This window comes from Gossypium arboreum, chromosome 9 (genome assembly GCF_025698485.1).
Source record: "Gossypium arboreum isolate Shixiya-1 chromosome 9, ASM2569848v2, whole genome shotgun sequence".
NCBI classification, from domain to species: domain Eukaryota; kingdom Viridiplantae; phylum Streptophyta; class Magnoliopsida; order Malvales; family Malvaceae; genus Gossypium; species Gossypium arboreum.
The window spans coordinates 11,018,087-11,041,756 of NC_069078.1; the positions used below are offsets into that span (position 1 = coordinate 11,018,087).

The following is a 23,670-nucleotide window of genomic DNA, read 5'->3' on the forward strand; positions in this document are numbered from 1 at the left end:
AGCGTAAATGATTAAAATAATCAAATTATGTAATGTGAGTATTTAAATTATAAATTTTAGTTTTGAATATTTAAAATGAAAATTTTGATAATTGAATGATCATTTGTGCAGTTTACCTTAATAGTAACATATAAAATATGTATAAAATTAAACTGTAAATATTATACTAAAATAAAATATGAATAATGCAATTAAAATTTAAATATTATATTAAAATAAAATTTTAATTTAATAATAAAATTAATATTTTATTAATTTAAATAACACTATCCATACAAATTTTTTATTGGATTTTTTAGCAAGTCAGTCATAAGGAGCAAACAAAGATTTTAGTAACTTTTATATATTTGATTATCGGAAAACTGGGACGGAGTGAACTAAAAATCACCCAGCACCCCTCAAATTGATCATCTAAAACATTGGTAAGGTCGCAATATTTTTCAACAGTCAAACCCTAAAGAAGCATGGACGGCGACTCCTTAGCAAAACGACGAGTAGATAAAAGGTACTTTTACAATTTAAACGACGAACAAACTGATACCAAGTCGTAAACCACGTGACAAGCACCATCCCTATTGGTACCAAAATATAAAACTACCTCCTTTTCTCATTACCACCAATCATCTCCCGCCACGTACTCCCACCGCTCCCCCTTCCTCTAAACCCCCTCTTAAACTTCTCTGCTGTTTCTGCTTAGGGCTTCCTCCTCTTCCTCCTCCTTCAACGAGCTCAACTGTCACTAAATCTTTTACTATGCGCAAGCTTCCCTAGCTTTGGCTTTAGCAAAAACGTCGATGTCAAAGATGATTCGCTTCATATTTTGGCTTTTTTCCACTGTTTCGTTAATGGCGGTGATTGGAACGGCGTCGCATTCGAGCTCTGGTCCTCACATAGCTGACGTCAACATACTTTTACCTCCGAAAATGACGAACCCCGTCGAATATCGGCTTCAAGGAAGCGACGGTTGTTTCAAATGGTGCTTTCTCCGTACATTTCAAAACAATACGTATATTTCTTCGAATTCGAAAACGTCTGACTTTTTTTTATCACGGTTTTTTCAGGTCGTGGGATCATCATGAGATTTTATCAGTTCTGCCGGAGTATAACGTGACCAATCATTGCTCGACAAGTGCACGGCTGAGATCGATTGCGCCTTACTCCGGTAGAAAAGAAACTGCGGTTTACGCTAGGGACGTGCACACTGGAATCGTGATTCGGTGCAAGGTTTTCATTGATAATTTTGATAGAATTCAAATATTTCATAATTCTATTAAGCTTGATCTTGATGGACTCGCTACTCTCCGAGTTCGTGCCTTTGATACTGAAGGTAATTTCGAAAATTAGGAACACACACACACACACACACACACGAATAGACTAACATTCACTTCGTTTGATTATTGCTTTTCTTACTTAAAGAAAAGAATGATACCGAAGAATTAGTAATTTAAAAAAAAAATTATTCGAATAACTATGTGCATGATTTTAGTTTTATATGGAAAGAGATCGTAATTTTTTTATTTTGGTCATTTGTTAGTTAATTATGATTTTTTTTTTATTGCAACATTTTATTAAGTTTGTAACGAAGCATTTCAGCCAGTAGTGAAGACTAAGTTAGCATTATGTTACTTTTAGCTTATATCGAAGAACATTCACTCTTATTATTTATTTTTTGGTTTTTGTGTGTGTATATATATTATGGTTTATTATCTTCACTTTTTACTTGTATTCCAGACAATGTGTTTTCGTCATTGGTGGGTTTACAATTCATGTGGAAGCTGATGCCAAAAACTAGTGGGTTGAGTCATCACCTTGCCCATGTTCCTTTGAAGGATTCTCCCTTAAGTGACTGTGGTGGACTGTGTGGTGACTTAGATGTCCAGATAAAACTTGAAGAAAAGGTAATTGTCTGGTACAGTTTCTGTAGCAATGAGTTGACTTTTAATGTTGCATTAAATCGAAACTTATTCTGTAATATATGCTGCAGGGTGTATTTTCAGATTTATTTGTTGTAAAAGGCATTCATATTGGCCATGAGAATGTTTCAGTACAATTGCTTGAGCCACCGTTAAAGGGCATGGGTGATAAGATTGTTCTAACTGTTGCAGAAGCTATGTCACTATATCCACCGTCACCTGTTTTCGTTCTCATTAAGGCTACTCTCCATTATAGTCTTAAGGTTATCCGTGAGAATGTTCCTCAAGGTTTTCTTTTCTGAATCCCTTCATTAACATGTTCTAGTAATTGAATTGATGGGTGTTTCTTTATGCTGTCAAGTCCATTTGGAGTAAACGGGCTATTTTTGTTGCATTGATTGATATTCTTAGGAAAAGACTAAGTATCTTTCAACTGGTATTTGCAGAGGTATCTCTTCCATCGCCACATCATCGATGGTCTGTCTCAAACAGTTCAGTTGCTGAAATGGACTTTACGATGGGTGTCATTCATGCGCTAACATTGGGTGAAACAACTGTCATTGTTGAAGATACTAGAGTTGATGGCCATAGTCAGATGTCATCTCTTAAGGTGGTCTTGCCAGATACCTTGTCTATGTACATATCACTATTATCTGCTTCTGGTGATCCAATAGAAGGAATGGAACCCATTCCCCCTATGGCACGTTGGTATGTTGTTTCTGGAAAACAATACGTCATTCAACTTAAGGTTTTTTCTCGGGGACCATATGCACAGGAAATCTACATTACTGAGGTACCTTATGGGTTATTTCTGTTATCCATTGATATAGTTGAGCTATGTTAACATCAAGAACTTTTTGGTTTGATTCGCTTGATGATTGGGTTCTTGTTCTTTTTTTGACAATACTTAAAGGGTCAATAAATTTTTAGGTTAAAGATTTTGTTGTCGCTCAGTTGTTAGCTCACTTGTCTAATTTGATACGCTAGTATGTTTCTCATTATTTTCTTGGTCATTTTCAAATCAGACTTCCTTTTTTCCATTGCAGAATGATGATATTGAGTTTTATGACAACCAATCTGGCTATTGGAAAATTGTCCCTGTGTTAGAGCCTACTGCATCTAGATACGGCTGGAGGAGTGCTAGAATTTTGGAAGCTACTTCAGAGGGACTGGGGAAACTAACAACCTCTTTAGTTTACTATAATGGACATCATGATAGTAAGGAGGTGAAATGTCATTTACTTACCTTTTTTCTTTTCTTCCTATGCTTTTAAGAGACAAGATTATAGAAGCATCATTATTTTTTTCCTTCTAATTTTATTGTTTGCAATTGATTACTTTTATCTCTCTTGGACTTGTCATTTAGGTTCTCAAGGTTATGCAAGAGGTTATTGTATGTGATCAAGTAAAGTTTAGCTTGGGAAAAGTAACTGGTGAATCTCAAACTATTCTCCTTCCTTGGGCACCTGCAGTACATCAGGAGATGGAGTTAAAGGCTGCTGGAGGTTGGTAGCATTTTACTCATTCAATTCATAAAATAAAATTTACAAGTTCTAACACCTATTTATGGGTTTCAATGCTATTTTAGGTTGTGCAAAAGCCTCAAGTGACTATAAATGGTTTTCTTCAGACATTACTGTTATTTCGGTCACTGCATATGGAGTTGTCCAGGCGAAAAAGCCTGGTAAAGCTACAGTGAAGGTGGTGTCAAGTTTTGATTCATTCAATTACGACGAGGTAATAAATTTGTTTCTTCTACTGCGTTTTTCATTCTTTTGGTTGCAAAGGATCCTAGTGTAGCATAAAATTTATAAAAATTCTATGATAGCTCTCTGTTGCTTCCTTTTTCATTGATGTTTAAAATTCTAAAATATAGACTTGCTTGTTTTTGTACCCTATTAAAGCTTCCAGTTTCACTTGTTCATTGTTTATATTTTCTTTTGAAGTTACTTTCTGTAATGTTTTTGACAGGTTATGATTGAAGTTTCAATTCCATCCTCTATGGTTATGTTACAAAACTTCCCTGTTGAGACTGTTGTGGGATCACATCTCCCAGCTGCTGTTTCAATGAAAGCATCAAACGGTTACACCACATTCCAGAATCATTTGGAAACTTCTTTTCTTCCTTGCAAACTTTCTTGTTGAAGTTGACTTGCCATTTGCAGATGCCTACTTTTCTAGATGTGATGCATTTCATTCCTTTATAAAGTGGAAAGCTGGAAGCGAGTCTTTCATTGTTACCAATGCTACAGGAGAGGCACCAGTCCTTCAAAAGGAAGATAATTTGGAACTCCATGTACCAGTAGATGGTCCTCCATGTTCATGGACTTACATATATGCTTCTGCATCTGGTCAAGCTATGCTGCATGCAACATTTTCAAAGGAATATCATCATATTGATCCCTCTTTAAGTGGGCCTATTGTTTTAAGGGCAACTTCCAGAATTGCATCATACATGCCTCTTACTCTGCACCAGGCAGGTGACGGGAACCAGTTTGGTGGTTACTGGGTTAATACAGCTCGAATAGAAGCTACTAATAAACTAGAAGATCGAGATAAGGTATATCTTGTCCCTGGAACACAAGTAGATGTCATTCTTCATGGAGGGCCAGAAAGGTGGGACAAAGGTGTTGAGTTTGTGCAGAGAGTGGAGATTTTTGATGAAGAACATACACATGACAATGGGGTTGATGTTCATCTGATTTCTAGCAGCGATGGTAGTTTGTACAGACTTTTATGCCAAACACTGGGGACCTATGTAAGCTTCTGTGCTGTTTCCTGGTTGGCCTTTTACGAGTTTCAATTGAAGTCCATATTGTTGCTATTTGTTTCTTACAAATATGGTTTATCAATCAAGAGTCATGATATGTTGCTTTCTATGGTTCCTAACTGTTCAGAGACTTGTTTTTAAACGTGGAAATTTGGTTGGAGATGATCATCCTCTTCCCGCATTAGTGGAAGCTTCATTGTCTCTTGCTTGCAGCCTTCCTTCCTCAATTGTGGTAATAGTGGATGAACCTGGTAAATGTTGTTTATATTGGGTGGATGTGAAATATGACATTTGATTTTTCTACTCCTCTCTTTTTCTGCTGTTTAACCAGTTGTGTGGTTTTGGTTGATGTTATAGTTAATAATCGAGATGTTATTCGGACTGCAATTCAAGCTGACCGTAGCCCGGGGCAAATTCAAGTCACCCCAGTTACTGTGGCTAATGGGCGAACTATTAGAGTGGCTGCTGTCAGTATTAGTACCACTGGGGAGTCTTTTGCAAACTCTTCTTCCCTGTGCTTAAAGTGGGAGTTAGGCAGTTGTGACAGTCTGGCTTATTGGAACCATGCTTATGATTCAGAGAACTATCATCCATCTAGTTGGGAGAGGTTCCTGGTCTTGCGAAACGAATCGGGATCGGTACTGCTGTTGATTCATTACTTTCTAGTTCTGGTTTTTAGTTATATTTAGCAATATCTTTGCCATGAGGTAAGTAGATAAACCATCATTCAATTGAATGCTAAGGGAAGGAGTGAGAGGTCTTTCTAAAAATTGGAAGGGGAGGTTGAGTGAAGACCAAGTGCACTCAAATACAGTGAGGATAACTGTGATGATAATCTTTAAATTAAATGAAGATATCACAGCAAAAAAACTATTAGTAGTATCTCCTTGAAATAATATCTTAAGAGTTGTAAGCATGAAAAAGTGCATTTGGGTTTAAATTGGCTTCAAATGTAAGTTGGCGATATAGATAAATAATTTTTTGCCGCATTTAAGTATCTAATATTGGTTTCAATTGATTAAAAAGCAGGTTAGAGGCATCATTCTTGCGTGTTAGGTTATAAGTAACTAGAGAAGTATAAGAAAACCTAACTGGGGAGCTTGCATCTGCTTCATTCAGTTTTTCCCCATCCTATGTGTTTTATCCTCACTTTTGTAGTAATTATGTACTCTTGGGGCATAATGAGTGTAAGGTCAACATTCCTAAAGAACAATATCACCTCTTCTGTTTAGAGGTTGTACAAGTTTGACTATTTGGATTATTCGCACCCTAGCATCTAGTCTTCTCATTTTTTAGTTGTAATATATCAGTAGACACTTTTTGCCTCTGAATACTGTTATTTAATATTCTTGATACTTTAGAGCTATAATATCTAGATGGTTGGCCTTCCATTTGCTTTTATTCCTTAAGTATTGAATAATTAATGCAACTTTTTTCTTCTCAGATGTGTTAAGTTGGGATAAAAATGAGATTTAAATTGCTTTTGTCTCAGTGTATTGTTCGTGCCACCATTACTGGATTCTTTGGTAGTTCCGCAGCTGACCGTTATTCTGCTAAATTGCTAGAAGGTTCAGATAATTTTCTTACAGATGCTGTAAGGTTACAGGTAGGCTGTTTTGGCATGTTTATATTTCTGTTTTTACTGCATAAAATTGAAGTGTCTTCTCTGCTATTTTTCTTGCTGTGAATAATCTACTCAAACAAGCTTTGTTTGCCCTCTATGGTTCTTTCTTTAGAAAAAATAATATTGTTATTAATGTGTTTTTCTTTCTTTGGGGCACTAACATAGTATAAAATTTTATTCTAATATTTTGATATGTTAATCTTTGCAGCTTGTTTCTACTCTAAAAGTGAGTCCGGAGTTCAATCTGTTATATTTCAACCCTAATGCTAAGGTAGAAATCCAGTACCATCGCTGCTTTAATCATTTGGTAATTTCAGTTGAATATGTTTTATAATTTTGAACCATGTTAGATGAAGTTGATGTGATACATTGCTTTTGAAGCTGATTTGATCATTTTCTTTGTAATATTCATTGCCAGAGAAACATTTAATACATCTTTTGCTGGTGGCTTATATATATGTTATGAAGTTTGATGAACTTGCCAATGAATTTATGTTTTTGCCTTCAATAAACTTGTTTGCTTTATACTTTTATTCTCTAACAAACTGGTGACAGTGGCTATTTGGTTTCCCATTTTCTGAGCAATTGCATTTTCACAGATCTAATTATTAGATTAAATAATCTGTTGCTATGGTTCCCTTGCTAGTAGCTACATGAGGATTATGGGTTTGCATATCTAATGAAAAATAACAGTTTGGATTGGAGTGTTACCGTGGTTCCCTTGCTAATTGCTACATTTGGAATTTAAGGAATTCTCTTGGGCAGTGCTTGCTGTTAAGTTCTTCAATAAAGGAGTAAACGAATGGATAACTGAAGCTTCAAACTGCCAATAATTTTTGTTCAAAATAACTTTCATCTTTGCATGTCTTTATGATAATGGAAAAGGTGAATGGTAAAATCTGGGGGAGCTATTGTAATAGCATTACTGTATATACAAGCAATTTTAACAATTTCATCCTGCCTGAGTCCCAGTATATCATCATCTTTTTTGATTTATCATTCTAATCAGTCAAAAAGATAGTGTGCTACTAACAACATATATGTAGTTGTCATGATTCCACATTCTACAGCTCTTAACCGGATGGATGTCTTTTTCATGGTTCTTTTTATTTGTTAATTATGCTGTTGCTCCTTAGTTTTGAATATTGAGCAAATTAGATTTTAGATTAAAGGACTATAACTATGTTTAGTTAGTGTGATGTTTGATGGTACCTCAATGTGTAGAGGCTTTTGAGCCGGACATCTTCAATCCTTTTGAGCATAATTTTTTTTCAAACCAACCCTATTGGTTTGATTTTGTTTTCAGGCATAAAATACTCCTAATTGTCTTTTTTCTGGAATTTTGGCCGTTTATGATTTTCATACAATATACTCAATCATTATCCATTTAGGTAAATTTGTCAATAACTGGAGGGAGCTGTTTCTTGGAAGCTGTTGTGAATGATTCTCGAGTTGTTGAAGTTACTCAGTCACCACCTGGTTTACAATGCTTACAACTGATTTTATCACCGAAAGGCCTTGGAACTGCAGTTGTGACAGTTTATGATATTGGGCTTACTCCTAATCTTGTGGCTTCTGTCGTGGTAATCTCTCCATTTTGAAAATGAATATACTTGTTATTTGCTTAAAGTGCGTTTCTGTTTGACAAAGTTGAAGGGAAGTTTGTAGGAAACCCCTTTAAGTGGATATTGATTCTATATGCATTTTATTCATGCAATATGATTAGGTAATTTATGAGAATCTTGCATGAAATCCTTTTGATTTTCCAAACATATCATGCTTCAATGTCTATATATTTTCAAGAGAGCTTCATTTTAAGTACTTAAAAGAAGTACTGCTTGTGAAAGTTGGTGCTTTACCTTAAGTCCCTAACTAATTTGAAATACATGAAATATTTGGACTTATATTGTTTAAGGTTCAACCATGCTACAGTAAATAATGCTTTTTATTTACTTGAAGTAAATCCTGGGCCCTCTTGGCAAATTTGAAGGAAATGAAAGTCTGGAAGTAATCCCTTTCTGGGGATGTTGATGCTGTTCACATTTGAAAAATTATCTAAAAGCAACTTGCTCAAACACATTTCTTTATTGTCTAGAAAAGAGATGTCTTTTATGTTTGTTCAGGCCAACAAATTCAGTTATAAATGAATCCCTGTTTTAATTAGAGGAAGGTGTGGTACTATGTTTTTTTGAATCTTTATCATGTCATGCACGTATAAAGTGATAGCTGAGATCAACATGAAGTTTTCTTTCATTGCTTCAAAATGAAATGTTGGGTTAAGTTGAAATTACAACATGCTATGTATTCAGAAGCTCTTATTTACTATTCATACCAGCGTTATGCGTTCTCCCACTGATGATACCTTCATGTTTTATATCTCTTTGCTCATAATTTATTATTCTGATGACATTTTTACAGGTCCAAGTTGCAGATATAGACTGGATTGAGATTATGTCTGGAGAAGAGATAAGCCTTATGGTGGGTTCTTCACTGGACCTTATACTTAATTGATACTTTCTTTTCCACTTCCAATCCGGATTAGCACTTATTGACTGGTAATTTTTTATCTGAAGGAAGGAAGTTCAAAGTCAATTGGTTTGATGGCTGGGGTTGATGATGGAAGCACTTTTGACATTCCTCAGGTTTGAAATGATTGCCATTTACATTCTCCTGAAGCTATATGTACCAGATAATCTTTTGTGGAGATATGTTTTAGACTAAATGCTGTGGGAAGTGTGTTAGGTATTTAGCCAAGTTGAGTCCAGAATCTTGGCACACAGTTCCTTATGCATATCTGTCCTCTCATGCCAGAGATCCTTTTATAGTAACCTAATGGCTATCTTAGAAGTAAAAGATATATACACAAACTATTTTGACAATATATCTCATAATATACGGTCTTGCATTGAAAATATATCTTTGTACATGTCAGTTTATCCTGATTTTGAAAGGTTCTGATGTGTCTACGCCAATGCTTCCATGTACGAACCATGTTTTCACATTCTTTGTGTTCCTATTGTGCAGTATGCGTACATGAATATCCGTGTGCATATTGAAGATGATATAGTGGAACTTGCGGACAAGGATGATTTCTCAAGCCCTAGCGGTCGATATATAGGTGCACAGACTTTCAAAATCAGGGCAAAACATCTTGGTGTCACAACTCTTTACGTAAGTCATTTAGCACTCCTGAAAATTTCTTTGATGTTATCATTTCCTTGGGGCTTGTTGAGGTTTCTCAATCAAGAGTTTGTTTGCATAAATTTCAAGATAGATCTTGATAACAGGTCAGTGCTAGACGACATTCTGGACATGAACTATTGAGTCAAGCTATAAAGGTTGAGGTTTATGCTCCACCAACAATTCACCCACCAAATATTTTCCTAGTACCAGGCGCTTCTTACTTGGTGTGGCTCTGCATTCCATTACTTTCTGTGAACAGTTCTTGTATCATATGGAGCTTCATATCCTTTTCCCCTCAAATCCTTGTGCTCCCTTTTCCCTTTTCCTCCATGTTTCTAACTATATCAAATATCACATGTATTTTTCATGCTTTTAGCTCACTATTAAAGGAGGTCCAACCCTTGGTGCCTTTGTGGAATATACAACTACAGATGATGCCATTGCAACAGTGGACAAAACTTTAGGGCGATTGACTGCAACTTCACCTGGAAACACTGTAAGATTTGAGATATGATAAATAACAATTGTGTTGTTTATCTATACATAAAAAACAATTGCTTATGACTTCTCAATTTTACGTTCATGGAGATTAGTGTCAATGAAGCTGTAGTTTGTTGAGCACTTTGTATTTTCAAGTTGTAAATAAACTAGACAGGCCTCTTGAACAGATTTGGTTTGTGATGAATGGAGACATTTTCTTGTGGGTGGACACTGTTGAGTGTTTATTCTTTGCCGTCATTTCTTGTCACTCTCTATTTCACCAGCCATACATAGAAGTGGGAAAATCTCATTTGTACTCAGCAGCCTTACTAAATGAACTGAATGCTTCTATGCTGCTCTTATAAGAGCATACATGTGGATATCTAATATGTCTTTGTCAGCTGTTCATGGTCATATTAATACGTTTAGCCCAAATGTACTTGCTGGCTATGCAAAGTGATTTAACATTAGTTCTTCTGGTAAATTTCATCATTTAAAATTCTATCAAGGTTAAATCTTTATCCCCAGCTTGCTTCATCACCAAAACAGTGAAATGCCAGTGCTTGATTTTCCCTTAACAAACAAGTTTTAACTATATGTTAAGTTTTTAATTTGGATTTACTTTTTGGTTTTTCCACCAGACACTGCTTGCCACAGTTTATGGGAATGGCGGTGATGTGATTTGTCAAGCAGATAGCAGTGTTAAAGTGGGAGTACCGTCTTCAGCGATATTGAATGTACAAAGTGAACAACTTGCTGTTGGCCGTGAGACACCAATTTATCCTTTATTTTCTGAGGCAAGTATGGCTAGCCTAAAGAAATATCTCACTATCTATTTCAATCTGAATTTTGACTGAGATTTTGTATTTTCAGGGAGACTTATTTTCTTTCTATGGGCTATGCAAAGACTACAAGTGGAACATAGAAGATGAAGAGGTTGAATCAAATGTTGTTTCCAGTAGTATTTGTCTTTGATTTATTAATTTGTCATATGCTTCAATTTTGTTGATTTTTTTGGTAGAAAAGATTCATTTCCTTTTCCTTTATAGGTGTTAACATTTGGGGTTCCACTGGTTGGTTCGGAAGCAGTTCAACGCGTTAGTTATGTGGATAACAAAGAACTTAGTTTTATCAATGTTCTGTATGGAAGGTATACTTGTGTTAATGAAAATTATATTGTTTTTCTTTTGAAATACAAATTGTTATTGTTATTCATCTGCTGCTTCATGTAGTAAATAAATATTGGCTGTGCACTTGAAATTTCATTTATTTATTTTAAAATTTCTGGAAGTGATGGGGTGGAAACCACGTTAATGATTGTGGTTGTTGTTTTCCCTTCTCACAAAATTGTTCATTTTCAGGCATCCTTCATTAAAACTTGCTGGAGTTTGAATGCTTGGGATTGAATAACTTATACTGCATCTTATTCATATGATAAATGATTTATAAATGTCTTATTCCACAAAATTTGTTTGGTTTTAGAAGTTATTAGAAAAATTTTAAGTCGATGTCTTTCAGTGAAGGACTTTGATTTAAGTTGAAGGTTTATCTGCAAGGTTAAAGTGGCAAACACTTAACAAATTTTCTTTCTGCCTCTTTGTAGTAATGAAACTTGGTCTTAGGTATTGGACATCAGTCTGTAGAATGATGATATCTAGATAATTTTTCTGACTGAATTTGCTCAGTTGAACCACAATGCTCATGACATAGATGATCTAGTCTTATAGCTAAATTCAGGAAAAATAAGCTTAGGGCTTATTTGGATTTTGACATGATTTAACTTATATATCCACTGAACTTCAGTGACCCATTCTTTCATATTCTTAATCTTGAAGTGATTATATATCAATCCTGGCAAGCTGAATCTCCTTTCTGATCTGACCCAACTATCCAATTATACTAGCTTTTCAAATGAATAATTATCTCTCTTCTTCAGGGCCCCAGGGAGGACAAATATTGCAGTTTCATTCTCATGTGACTTTATTTCTTCTGGTTCACACATGGAGGCAAGGACTTACAATGCTTCTCTCTCACTATTGGTAGTGTCTGATCTTCCCCTGGCACTTGGAGCTCCTGTCACATGGCTTCTTCCTCCCCATTATACCACATCTAGCATCTTACCTTCATCAGTAGAGTCACATGGGCAAAAAGATGGTCAGAATCGCAAAGGAAGCATAATCTATTCTTTGTTAAGAAATTGTAAGGAAGCAACAGAAGCTTCACAGCGTGCTGTTTCTATTGATGGGGACAAAATAAAAACAGAAGAGAGCAATAATCTTGCTTGCATTCAAGCCAAAGATCGCATCACTGGGAGAACTGAGATTGCTTCTTGTGTCCGGGTTGCTGAGGTATTGTACAACCTTTTGTATTTCCCGCTCAATGACTTAACATATGTAGCAAGTAGCTAATACTCCTTTTCCATTCTCGCTGACTATCAAACTTTGTTACTGTCTAGATATTTGTTACCTAGTCAAGTTGCATATTATTTGGTGTCCTATCATTCCAATGGCAGAATGTTAAAAAATGTGTTTTGAAATTTTCGTAATATCTTTTGGAAAGATGATTTATATTCCTTTTAGGTGGAGCAAATAAGAATAACAAACAAGGAGCTTCCAGTCCATTCAATTGATCTCGCTGTTGGTGCAGAAATTGAACTTTCAATAAGTTACCATGATGCTATAGGTAAACTTATGTTAATTATTTTCACTCTGTTATTTTGTATCCTAATTGATTACCTCTTATGATTTTGTACTTTCTCAGGAAATCCCTTTTACGAGGCTTCTAATGTTATTCTTCACCATGCTGAAACTAATTATCCCGATGTGGTCTCTGTTAACAATACCCGTGGCACCAATATGATTCATCTAAAGGTCTGTTGATCTTTGAAATTAATTGAAAATTTAGGGTGACCAATCAAGCAGTTTTCGTTCTCTTTTTACTTCTATTGCTTTACGATTTATCATATAGACTGCACTGCATAAAAGATCTCATTCAAGCGCACAACAAATTTACCTCAAGCTATATCATTTAATCAAATGTTCTGCTTGAAGGCAATGCGACATGGTAGAGCTCTTCTCCATGTTTATGCAGTGCAGTCTATATGCTGAAACTAATTACCCTGATGTGGTCTCTGTTAACAATACCCGTGACACCAATATGATTCATCTAAAGGTCTGTTGATCTCTTGAAATTAATTGAAAACTTAGGTTGACCAATCAAGCAGTTTTCTTTCTCTTTTTACTTCTATTGCTTTACAATTTATCATATAGACTGCACTGCTTACAAGATCTCATTCAAGCGCACAACAAATTTACCTCAAGCTATATCATTTAATCAAATGTTCTGCTTGAAGGCAATGCGACATGGTAGAGCTCTTCTCCGAGTATCAATTGACAATCGTCCACAGAAGTCTGACTATATGCTGGTACGTATTTCCTCGTCTCTAAATCACTAACTATATCTTAGATTTATCACTGCACAACATGTATCTGCATACGTGCACGAACAAGATTCAGCTCATAAATGCTAAACTTTCTTAAGCTCAAATTGCTTGTGCTTTTTTCTAAGGATGTAAGGCCTTGTTCTGACATGCATTTGATTCCAATTCATTACTTCTATTGCAATAAGAAAAGTTTTATGCTTTGACCAAAATCTGTTAATTTGTGTTGATTGATAGTTTCTCTCCAGCTTATAAGCCTTATCCTTCATTGTTCAGATTTCAGTTGGTGCCTATGTGCATCCCCAAAATCCAGTTCTCCACCAGGGGAGTTCTATTAACTTCAGCGTAGTAGGTGGGTTTATGGTGGAATATTATTTCTAAGAAGGAATTTATCATTTTTCCTCTAATACTCTGTTTTTTGTCCATTCTGTGTTAGGCTCTGATGATCAAGCTTCAGGTCACTGGCATAGTGTCAATGAAAGTGTTATAGTTTTACACACTCAATCTGGACAGGCAGAAGCAGTTGGAGAGGGATCAACCCAAGGTACTAAATAATCATTAATAATATCCTTTACTGTGTTAAATCTGCTGGATTTTAGAAAATTGATGTGAAATATGTCATTGTATTGAGATGCCATTCAGTGATTTAATTTTTGTTATTTCTAAATAGTTTCTTTTGAAAGTTCAAATGTCAAGCTGCGAACAACAGTCACAGTTCTACCTGGAAGTACCCTTCTTGTGGATGCCCCCAAGGAGATGCTGACAAATGTTCCTTTTCCCTCCCAAGGATTTAGCTTTTCCGTGAAGTTCAGGTTTGTACATTAATTAGTGCTTTTAATTGTGTTATGCCAACTTACAACTTGACTCTGGTCATTTATTGGGAGGTCAACAGTTATTCTAAAATTTTAAGTGGGTTAGAAGACTTATGGCAAATCAACCTTATAAACATTATTTGAAGCATACTAATCATCTGCTTTTGGAGAATGTTAGCATTACTTCATTGTTCAAATGAATGTAAAATAATTTTGGTCTGGAATAAGCTTTCCACAAGATGTGTTAAAATATTCTAATTTTCTTTGGTCTGAACACTGATGTACTATGTAGTCTCGATATGGTCCTTATAGTTTATTTATAATTTAGTACTATACACTAATTCAGTGGGTTTCTTAAACATATATGTATGACTGATGCTTAGGTTTCCTTTTCTGAATTTTGATATTTGTTAATTTTAAGAAATTGTATATGACAATATTTTGGTGGCAGATCATCTTTGGTATTAAGTGTACTGTCTATAAATTGTGACTTGTTCTTTTTTGTGAAAGACTAATGGTTATTTATCCAGTTGTGTTTTGCGCAAAATAACCAATGAATAAGCAAAATTTTTAACTGTTGCCATATACTAGTGATACAAATGACAAGATCAACACTGTTGGAAGCAGTAAAGGAGCCCCATATGACTGTAGGGTAGACCCTCCTTTTGTCGGGTATCTCTCTCTCATTCAAGTTTGAATGTTGATCTAGCATATAAATTGTACTATTTGTAATGAATTTTTTTTTTTTTTTTAATCTCTGCAGCTATGCGAAGCCATGGATAGACCTTGATACTGGCAACTCGTTTTGCCTTTTCTTCCCTTACTCCCCAGAGCATTTGGTCCGCACCATACCCAAGTTGAAGGACATGAAACCATATATTTATGTTTCCATTAATGCTTCAATGAAAGAGCACAGCCATGTTTCTGGATCTGCATCTGCACTTTTTGTCGGGGGATTTTCCGTAATGCAAATGGGAAAGGTAATTGATTGATGATTTATATTAAATTTTCATTTAATATAGAAGACTTACTTTGATTTACTGTTCTCTCTGTCACATAAGGTTATTGAACTATTATTATTGGGTTTATATTTTAACTGTTTCAGTTCTTATCTTGGTGCCCCTTTGTACAGTTCTTGACTTAAACATGAATAGGGGGATCATGGATGATTTTCTAAATGTTTTGCTTGTTTCAGGATATAGCACAGTTAAATCTGACACCAGACTTTAACAAGACTATCATAACCATCTTGGGAAACACAGGTAAAATGACTCAGGCACACACTCTTTCTTTTCATCTCCTCGCCTCCTATGCCACCACCTTCCTAATTTATTTTTAAGTTTTTTTTTTTTTATATGGACTAGAGTGCACATGATGCAAGATTCCTTATACACCCCCTGAGACTAAGTAGCCAGTGGCTGTAGAACAAAAATGATTGTACTAGGGCTATTAAGGTATCTGAATGAAGAAAAAAGGGTAACGGTGGTTGGGAAGAGGATGCAAGTTACCAGAGTTCTAAGCTTTAGGTAATGATTATGTATGTGTGTGGTTGGCCTTTTGTATTCTATGTAAGCATAAAAGGATTCATGGAACATTTCTAGTTAGGCAATATATGCTGTGACTCACTTTTGCCAAGTGAAACCCCCATAGCTCATTGATGGACGATTGCAAGTGTGAAGCATTCATGTCTGACATTTTTCCATTTTGATAATTAACCTTTTAGAAGTTCTGCTTTATAGCTTTTAGAAAAGCTCCTATAGTTTCTGTTTGACCTTATAAACACTTCCCTACTCCCAGACTTATGTCTACTGCTTCCGTGCCTCTGATGCATTCCATAGTTCCATTTATCAGTCAAATCTTATTCTTATCTTTCATTTGGTCTTTGTAGATGTTGAAATCCACTGGCATGGCCAAGATTTGTTAGCAATCAATCCCATCCAGAAAGAAGGATTTGGTCTCAGTCGCCGCATAGATTATGAGGTGAGATTGCGAATATTTTCTTAATCTAAGAACAAATTTGTTCAGTCGCATGGGTTAGCCAAGTGGTAAGGGTCGGTTGGGGTTGTACAAAAGAAAATGCTCTGCTAGCTTAAATACTCAAAAGCACAGTGCATCTTTTGAATTGATCTAATTATAGAATGAAAAGCTCCTGTGATGGAAAATATTCAAAACCGTAACAAGCTTCAAAATTATGATATTTGCAATGAAATATTTGGAGGCAATGTTCAAAATTTCAATCTTTTCATTTCTTGATATTATTCTATTTGTGATTTCAGGTAAAAGCACTTAGTGCCAAGCGATTTGCAGATAAAATCATTGTCAAACTCCCATCCACTGGTCAGCCTAGTCTTGAATCTGGATTTTTTTATTATTATGGTGACAACAATGAAGCTTCTCATCTTTCTTTTTTTTCAGGTCAAAGAGTGGAAGTGGATGTCAACTATGAACCAGATGAAAAATCTGAAGCTACTATTAACTTTTCCTTTTGGGCGAAGGTTATGGGAAGTATTGCCCTAACAGTAATCACACTGATCATTGGCTTCATATGTTTCCTCGACCGACCTCTTGGATCATCCCAGCCACCATCCACTCCCCTGTGCAGTTCAAGCATATCAGCACCTGTCACGCCAGACCGGAGAAGTCCCCTTCGTTTGGATGAACAATCTCCACGAACACCGCAGCCATTTGTAGATTATGTGAGAAGAACAATAGACGAAACTCCATACTATCGGCGAGAAGGTAGGAGGAGGTTTAATCCTCAGAACACATACTAAAAATCTCTATAATCTGGCTGCCCTTTAACTTCATTTTTGTTGTATTGCTTAGAAGTTAGAATCTGGCAAAATGTATGCCAAATTTTGTTGTATCTTGTATGTGTATATACAGGCGAAACATACAACCGCGAATTTCATTGACAGACTTGATGATTGGATCATATCAGTGATTTAGTTTTGTTGGTATGATTTCTTATTATAATCTGTGTTTAAGGTGTTTCATAAATTTTGTTATGGTAATAATTTGTTTTATATGAATTGTCTCGTTCATATATTTGTGTTGTGTTATGCTGGATCTCAGTCAAGGTTGTTAGTACTGTACCGGTATTGGTACCTACTGTAAATCAGTACCAAGTAGTTAAGTTTAGGCTAATTCGGTTTATATAGGTGCATTTTGTCGAGGGGTGAGTGTTCAATTAAATCAATTAAATTTAGTAGAATTGACTTCAAAAGAAAATTATTTTCGTAACTTAATTTGAAATTTTTAATTTGAGTCGAGTGAAATATAATTTAAAGTAGAGTTAAATGAATTTGTTTAGAGTCAAATTAGAAAAAGTAAATATGTGAAGATGAAATTTTGTTGTCAATAATCTAAATTTTAAGTTGAACATAAAACTGAGGTTGTATATATTTCAAAGTAAATAAAAATGATAAATTTGATTTTACAATTTATTTATTTATTCAAGATTTTGAATTAACTATCTAAAAAATTAAAAACTCTTGCAATTTAACATTTAAAAACTAAATTTTTAATTTTTATAATTTGTATAAAATTTAGGATTTTTGAAGATTATTTTAAAATTTATTTTTAGGATTAATCTATTTATTTTCAAAATTGAAGGGACACAAGTAGATACATTAATTTGTTATTTGAGAATATTTAATTCTAACTAAAACTCAAAAATAAAATTAGTTATTTGAATTGATTTGAAAAAAACATGAGTACTTAATTTGATTAACTTAAAATCTAAAGTTTTGTTCTATTTCTTTTAAATCAAATTTTTTTGATATAAATCAATTTTAAATTGTTTTATAATTATATTTAAAAATATATATTCATTAAAATAAGTTACAAGCCCAGTTAATAATTTTATACGCTAAAAAACTTAATTAATAATTTTATGTTGTTACCTTGAAAGAAAGGATAATAGCAAAAAATCTTTGTACTTAAGTACTGACATGTGTCACTTTTGTCAGTGTTTTTATTTGTTGAAAATGTACTAAGGACCTAATATTAATTAACCCTTAATGTTTTTAATGAAAAAAATGAACTAAAGAAAAAAGTGATTCACGTAGTTGAATTCCATAATCCATACGTAGTTCTCACTTATGAATCCAAATGCACACTGATTTTTAGCTTTAAAACAACATTAAATCTTGAATCTTTAACCTTCAGACCTTTCTTTTCATTGGAAAACAAATCGAAAGTTTACAAATTAGATGATTAATTCTTCAATGGAAGACGAAGTATTTGACTTAGCAATCTTGAATTAATTCTAAGACAAAAAAAAAAAAAATTAACAACTTGAAAATTTGAACATATAAAGAACTCTAAATTGAAAGTTTCAACTTAAAAAAATCCTAAATTTTCTTAAAATATGGACACCAATAGCATACAGTAGGGAACACATAGCTTCAGCCAGTGAACCCAAATTTCAGATTTAGGAAAAGATCATTGAAGAATTAAAAATACAACCTTACTACCAAATTAATTGAATATAAATACTCACACCTTCTTTCCTTAGGAAATCCAAAATAAATAAAAAATCATATTTAACAACTCCAAAACAGATTAGATTTAAGAAAACAGAACTCCAGAACACGAAACATATCGGATTTAAGAAAACCCATTTGAATCAAAACCAGAGAGAAAAAGAGGGAAAAGATAGAATCAAAAAAGAAAAAGAATCTCTGTAGTTCGAAACAGGAGAGAAATGCAAAAAAGAAAAAGTGAGAGAACTCAAAACTTAATAAACCCAAACTTTCAATCAAGAAAAGGGACATGAAAAAAAAGCTCTTGAATTTCTACGCTTCAAACTGACGATCTCAATAGTGAAGAGCCGTGACTGGCCATGAGGAAGCTACATCCGGAATGGTGCGACGATCATATGACAGAATCGACTATTATGGATCGAAATATAAAGACAGAAGAAAAGCAGAAAAGAGAAAGGCGGACAGAAGCAGAAGCCGAGAATTCAGAAGAAAACAGAGAAAACAAAGAAGCAGAATAGCAGGGAGAAGTAAAAAGAAAGGGGAAGGGAGACGAAACAGAATCAATTCATCAAATATTCAATATGTATTTCCCCGCATAACAACACTTCTTATGTAGCGAAAAAGAAAACTAGTAACAGCTTGGTTAGTTACTACAGCTGTCAATGCAAGTAAAACACACCATTTTTACCTTACACAGTCACTATCCTATTTAAAATAAAATGTACCCTTTCACTTCTATGTTTTATTTTCCTAATTTTAATTTTGTCCCGCCACATCGACCGATTGAGGTAGTTTTCCATGGATTTTGGGTTTCAATCTGGTGGCATTTGAGAGAGTTCCTCGAAATCTAGTCCGATAAAAAAACAAAAGGCAAAACCAAGCAACAGAAACAAGGAGACAAAGTTTTGTGAGTTTAGGGTCATGAATTTATTGATGCTTTTTAAAAAAATATTAATGCCCTTTATTAGCTTGCCTTTTAAAAAATGAAATGATATAACTGTTTTGGAGTCCCTTACTTTGACTAATTGAACTTTTTCTTTACATAGTGCCACATGATACTGGCCACATGTTAAATGATGTCAGTGTTTAACACTTTTAGGATCAGATACCAAATCGGTAAACGAAATAAAAGTTTATGTATTAAATTGGACAAATTAAAAATATGTGGGAAGATGGAGGCTTTGCATCATAGAAATAAGAAAGTCCTTTGAAAGCATCATTCCAAACTTGAACCGAGTTTCTTTCTTTTCCTTCGTAGATGGCGGTATTACAAGCTTTCCAAATTTCTCAACAAATGTGAGCAATGAGATCAAGACCATGAAATGAATTAAAAGAAAGCATTATATGCATTGGGATCACCATTGAGCAAAGGATGGACACCTGACTGAATTTGGGTCACAATGAAAGATAAAAGCATGCTAAGTAGCCCAGGCTGATGGGCAGAAGAAAATAATATGCTCCAAGGATTCTCAATGATCGTTATATCTAGGAAATAGGTTGTAAAACTTAGATGTCCTTTAACCAAAATTTCATTGGAATATGAAAATTTTGACTGTAAGGAGTATTTTACAATCCCAAATCAAGGCTCGTTCCTTTTTCTTGAACATAGTGTTGGAGCTAAAGCATCATTAGGAATGTTATCATGGGATTATCTGTTGGATAATACATGTAACGCCCCATACCCGAGACCGTCGCCGGAGTCGAAGACAAGGTGTTAACAGACTTAATTCATTACTTAAACAGCTCAAACAATTTATTTTTAAAATTTTCAGTCAAGCTAGCAATCTGCGTCACAGTCGCTTAAAAATTCATATCTCGAGTTCCAAAACTCGAAATTCAATTCCGTAAATTTTCCATGAAACTAGACTCATATATCTATTTATTAATTTTTTTATAGAATTTTTGGTCTAGCAAATTAGTACAGTTTATTAGTTAAATTCTCCCCTGTTTCAGGGTTCAACTGATCTGACCTCTGTGTATTACGAATCAGATATCTCCCTGTACAGAGTTTCAATGACTATGCCATTTATTTCTAATAAAACTAGACTCAATAAGAAATCTTTACATATAAATCATGACTTCTAATTATCTTTGAACAATTTATGGTGAATTTCCAAAGTCAGAACAGGGGATCCAGAAATCGCTCTGGCCCTGTTTCACAAAAATTTAAACATCTCATAAAATATAACTCATATACCTGTTTTGTTCCATCCATATGAAAATAGACTCATAATTCTTCAATTCCATATTTTATTCATCATCTAATTGTATCTCTACTATTTTTAATGATTTTTCAAACTCACGTCACTGCTGCTGTCTGAATCTATTTTATGGTAAATTTTACCTATTTCATGGTTTCCATGAATTAGCTAGCAATTTAGCATACATAACACCAAATATGATCATGATTAGCCATTCTAATGGCTAATCATTACCAAGCATTTCTATACCACTCAATAACCATATTATAAGACCATATATACAAAATGATTATAATGCTATACATGCCATACTCAAAATATGCAAGCCATTATGCCAAGATGGTATACGAATAGTGTGAGCATGCCTCCGACTGTTCCCGATTTCCGAGCTGGCTTGTCAACACTACAAGGAATGAAAAGGAGGAAGTAAGCATAAATGCTTAGTAAGCTCACATGCAAATAGCAAGTAACACAACTATATAAGCAAACATAAAACATCATTTGCATAATCATCACCGAGACATTCATATCACATTTTCATTTATCATCTTACCATATTGTTGTTATATCGAGTTTTCAACCCGAGGGTTAAGTACATACCTGTTCAAAGTATTCATTTCACAACACTTACCAATACGTCCCTTTCATCTCGAGTATTCCTCCATTTGAGTAGAATTTTACCCGTTGAACACATCGGAATATAATTCGGATACATGGAAAGTTTGCACATAAGTGCCACATATGTAGCCAAGCTACCATGTAACCCGCCCATAAGTGAACTCGGACTCAACTCAACGAGCTCAGGCGTTCGCATCCATAAGTGAACTCGGACTCAACTCAACGAGCTCGGATGCCTAGTTACATCTCTCGAACTCGGACTCAACTCAACGAGTTCGGACATTCGCATCCATAAGTGAACTCGGACTCAACTCAACGAGTTCGGATGCCCAAATATTCTAGTGACATGTCACTTGTATCCTAATCTATTCCTAAGGTTCAAACGGGATTTTCCTCGAACACATCTCCATGTCATCTTCCGTAAAATACCGAAACCAATATTCGGTAGCACTTTATATTTAACAAATAATTCACATAATTTGCATTTTATTCGAAAATAACCATAAAGCATATACTTCATGATAAAAATCAACATATCATATAATTAACATCAATAACTTAAAAATAACAATTATACTACATTATTTACACATAAACTTACCTCGTATGCGAAAATGGCTACTTTTACCATTTCGTCCACAACTTGGTACTTTCCCCATTTTAGCCCGAATTTTAGTTTTCCTTGCTAATCGAGCTTGGAAGCTTGAAAAACCCTAGCCATGGTTTCTCCTTGCTATATTCGGCCATGGGGTTGAAGATGAGCAAAATTGGCTTTTAGTTTTGTATTTTAATTCATTTTACCCCTAAATGACCAAAATGCCCTTACTACTAAACTTTCCAAAAATTCCATCTATGTCCAATTTTTGTCCATAGACTTAGAAATTGGTAAAATTGCTATTTAAGACCTCCTAATTAATATTTCAAAACAATTTCATACTAGAAACTTCTAGAATGCAAGTTTTGTAAATTATTCGATTTAGTCCCTAATTTCAATTTAAGCACTTTATGCATAAAATTTCTTCACGAATTTTTCACACAATCATGCAATCATATCATAGACCTCAAAATAATATAAAATAGTTATTTCTATCTCGAATTTTGTGGTCACGAAACCACTATTCCGACTAGGCCCAAAATCAGGATATTACAATACACACGTTAGCGAAACAAAATATATAAATATAAATAAATAAATATTTATATAACTAAAATATAAATATAACAATTTATAATTAAATTGTGAAATATGAAAATCAAACAAAATAGTAATAAAAAATTGAAATAAAGAAGAATAGAGATTTTACGAAACATTGAGGCTTGTGAAACACAGTTTCCCTAAGACAGATTAGGCCGCTCTTACGACACTTGGAGAAACATTGGTCAAATGTCTTCCAAGGTACAACAACAACAACAGTGATCAAAATAGTAGCACCTCTACAACGATCAACGAACGAATGTTTCCTTTTTCTATCATCGGAATGTTTGAAAAATTCGAAGAGGAAAAGGAAAAGTTCTGAAAGCAAATGAGTTTTAGTGTGAAAGAGTATGATTGTGTGTAAATTTCTATATAATACACAACCTTTTATAGGCATTTAGGATGGTTGAAAATTTAGAAATAACCACAAAATCTGTCATTAAAGAGTAAAAAAATCAATTTGATTTAAAAAATTGAATCAAATTGATTGGAATCAGACATTGTCCATATATAAGTAGATTATGTGTGCTGAGAAAAATAAATTCGTGTTGGGCTAAAATATCTGTAAGCTTATTTGGGCTCGACCAGTCCGGACATCTCGCGTTGCCCACATCGTGTGATTGCACCCCAACCCCATCGGGTTTGGACCTGCACCCCTTACGTGCAAGGCAAGTTTTCAAGCTTACTTATTCAATTACCCTTCAAGAGGGTTTATATATATATACATATCTCACATCTGGTATTTAACTAATGTGGGATCTAAGCTTTTACTTTTCCTCAACAAATATTTCCAAGTAGCTTACTTTGAGCATCAATTTCTCATTCATCACTCAACCATTTTGAGCATATGATATACCATTGTAAATGTCTCATGGATTAGAATAAGAAACCATAATTTTATGATTCAACTCTCCACCTTTACCTATTGAGAATATGCCTCAAAGT

General features: G+C 34.4%; 1 protein-coding gene across 4 annotated transcripts; it reads left to right on the forward strand.

Moving 5' to 3' along the window:
- The first annotated feature begins 291 nt into the window (after positions 1–291).
- On the forward strand, positions 292–17,256 carry LOC108456866 (nuclear pore complex protein GP210). Of its 4 annotated transcripts, none has more exons than XR_008270790.1 (36): positions 292–976; positions 1,062–1,327; positions 1,735–1,901; positions 1,988–2,204; positions 2,363–2,709; positions 2,963–3,142; positions 3,283–3,421; positions 3,505–3,653; positions 3,888–3,999; positions 4,082–4,674; positions 4,814–4,937; positions 5,044–5,324; positions 6,179–6,292; positions 6,519–6,581; positions 7,702–7,893; positions 8,729–8,788; positions 8,884–8,952; positions 9,335–9,481; positions 9,598–9,717; positions 9,870–9,989; positions 10,615–10,774; positions 10,851–10,909; positions 11,023–11,123; positions 11,910–12,321; positions 12,553–12,655; positions 12,734–12,843; positions 13,326–13,397; positions 13,689–13,764; positions 13,849–13,956; positions 14,083–14,224; positions 14,816–14,896; positions 14,988–15,204; positions 15,420–15,486; positions 15,589–15,750; positions 16,113–16,204; positions 16,501–16,534. XR_008270790.1 is itself a non-coding variant. In XM_017755589.2 (36 exons), exons 1-36 carry the CDS (start codon positions 795–797, stop codon positions 16,996–16,998), a joined length of 5,862 nt encoding a protein of 1,953 aa, XP_017611078.1. In that variant the 5' UTR covers positions 301–794; the 3' UTR covers positions 16,999–17,256. The 4 variants fall into 4 exon arrangements, 3 of the variants coding, with proteins under 3 accessions (XP_052874871.1, XP_017611078.1, XP_052874870.1); XM_017755589.2 differs by lacking the exon at positions 15,589–15,750 and adding an exon at positions 16,640–17,256 and having other exon boundaries at positions 301–976; positions 10,615–10,770; positions 10,847–10,909; positions 16,501–16,561; XM_053018910.1 differs by lacking the exon at positions 15,589–15,750 and adding an exon at positions 16,640–17,256 and having other exon boundaries at positions 302–976; positions 16,501–16,561.
- The last annotated feature ends 6,414 nt before the right edge of the window (positions 17,257–23,670 follow it).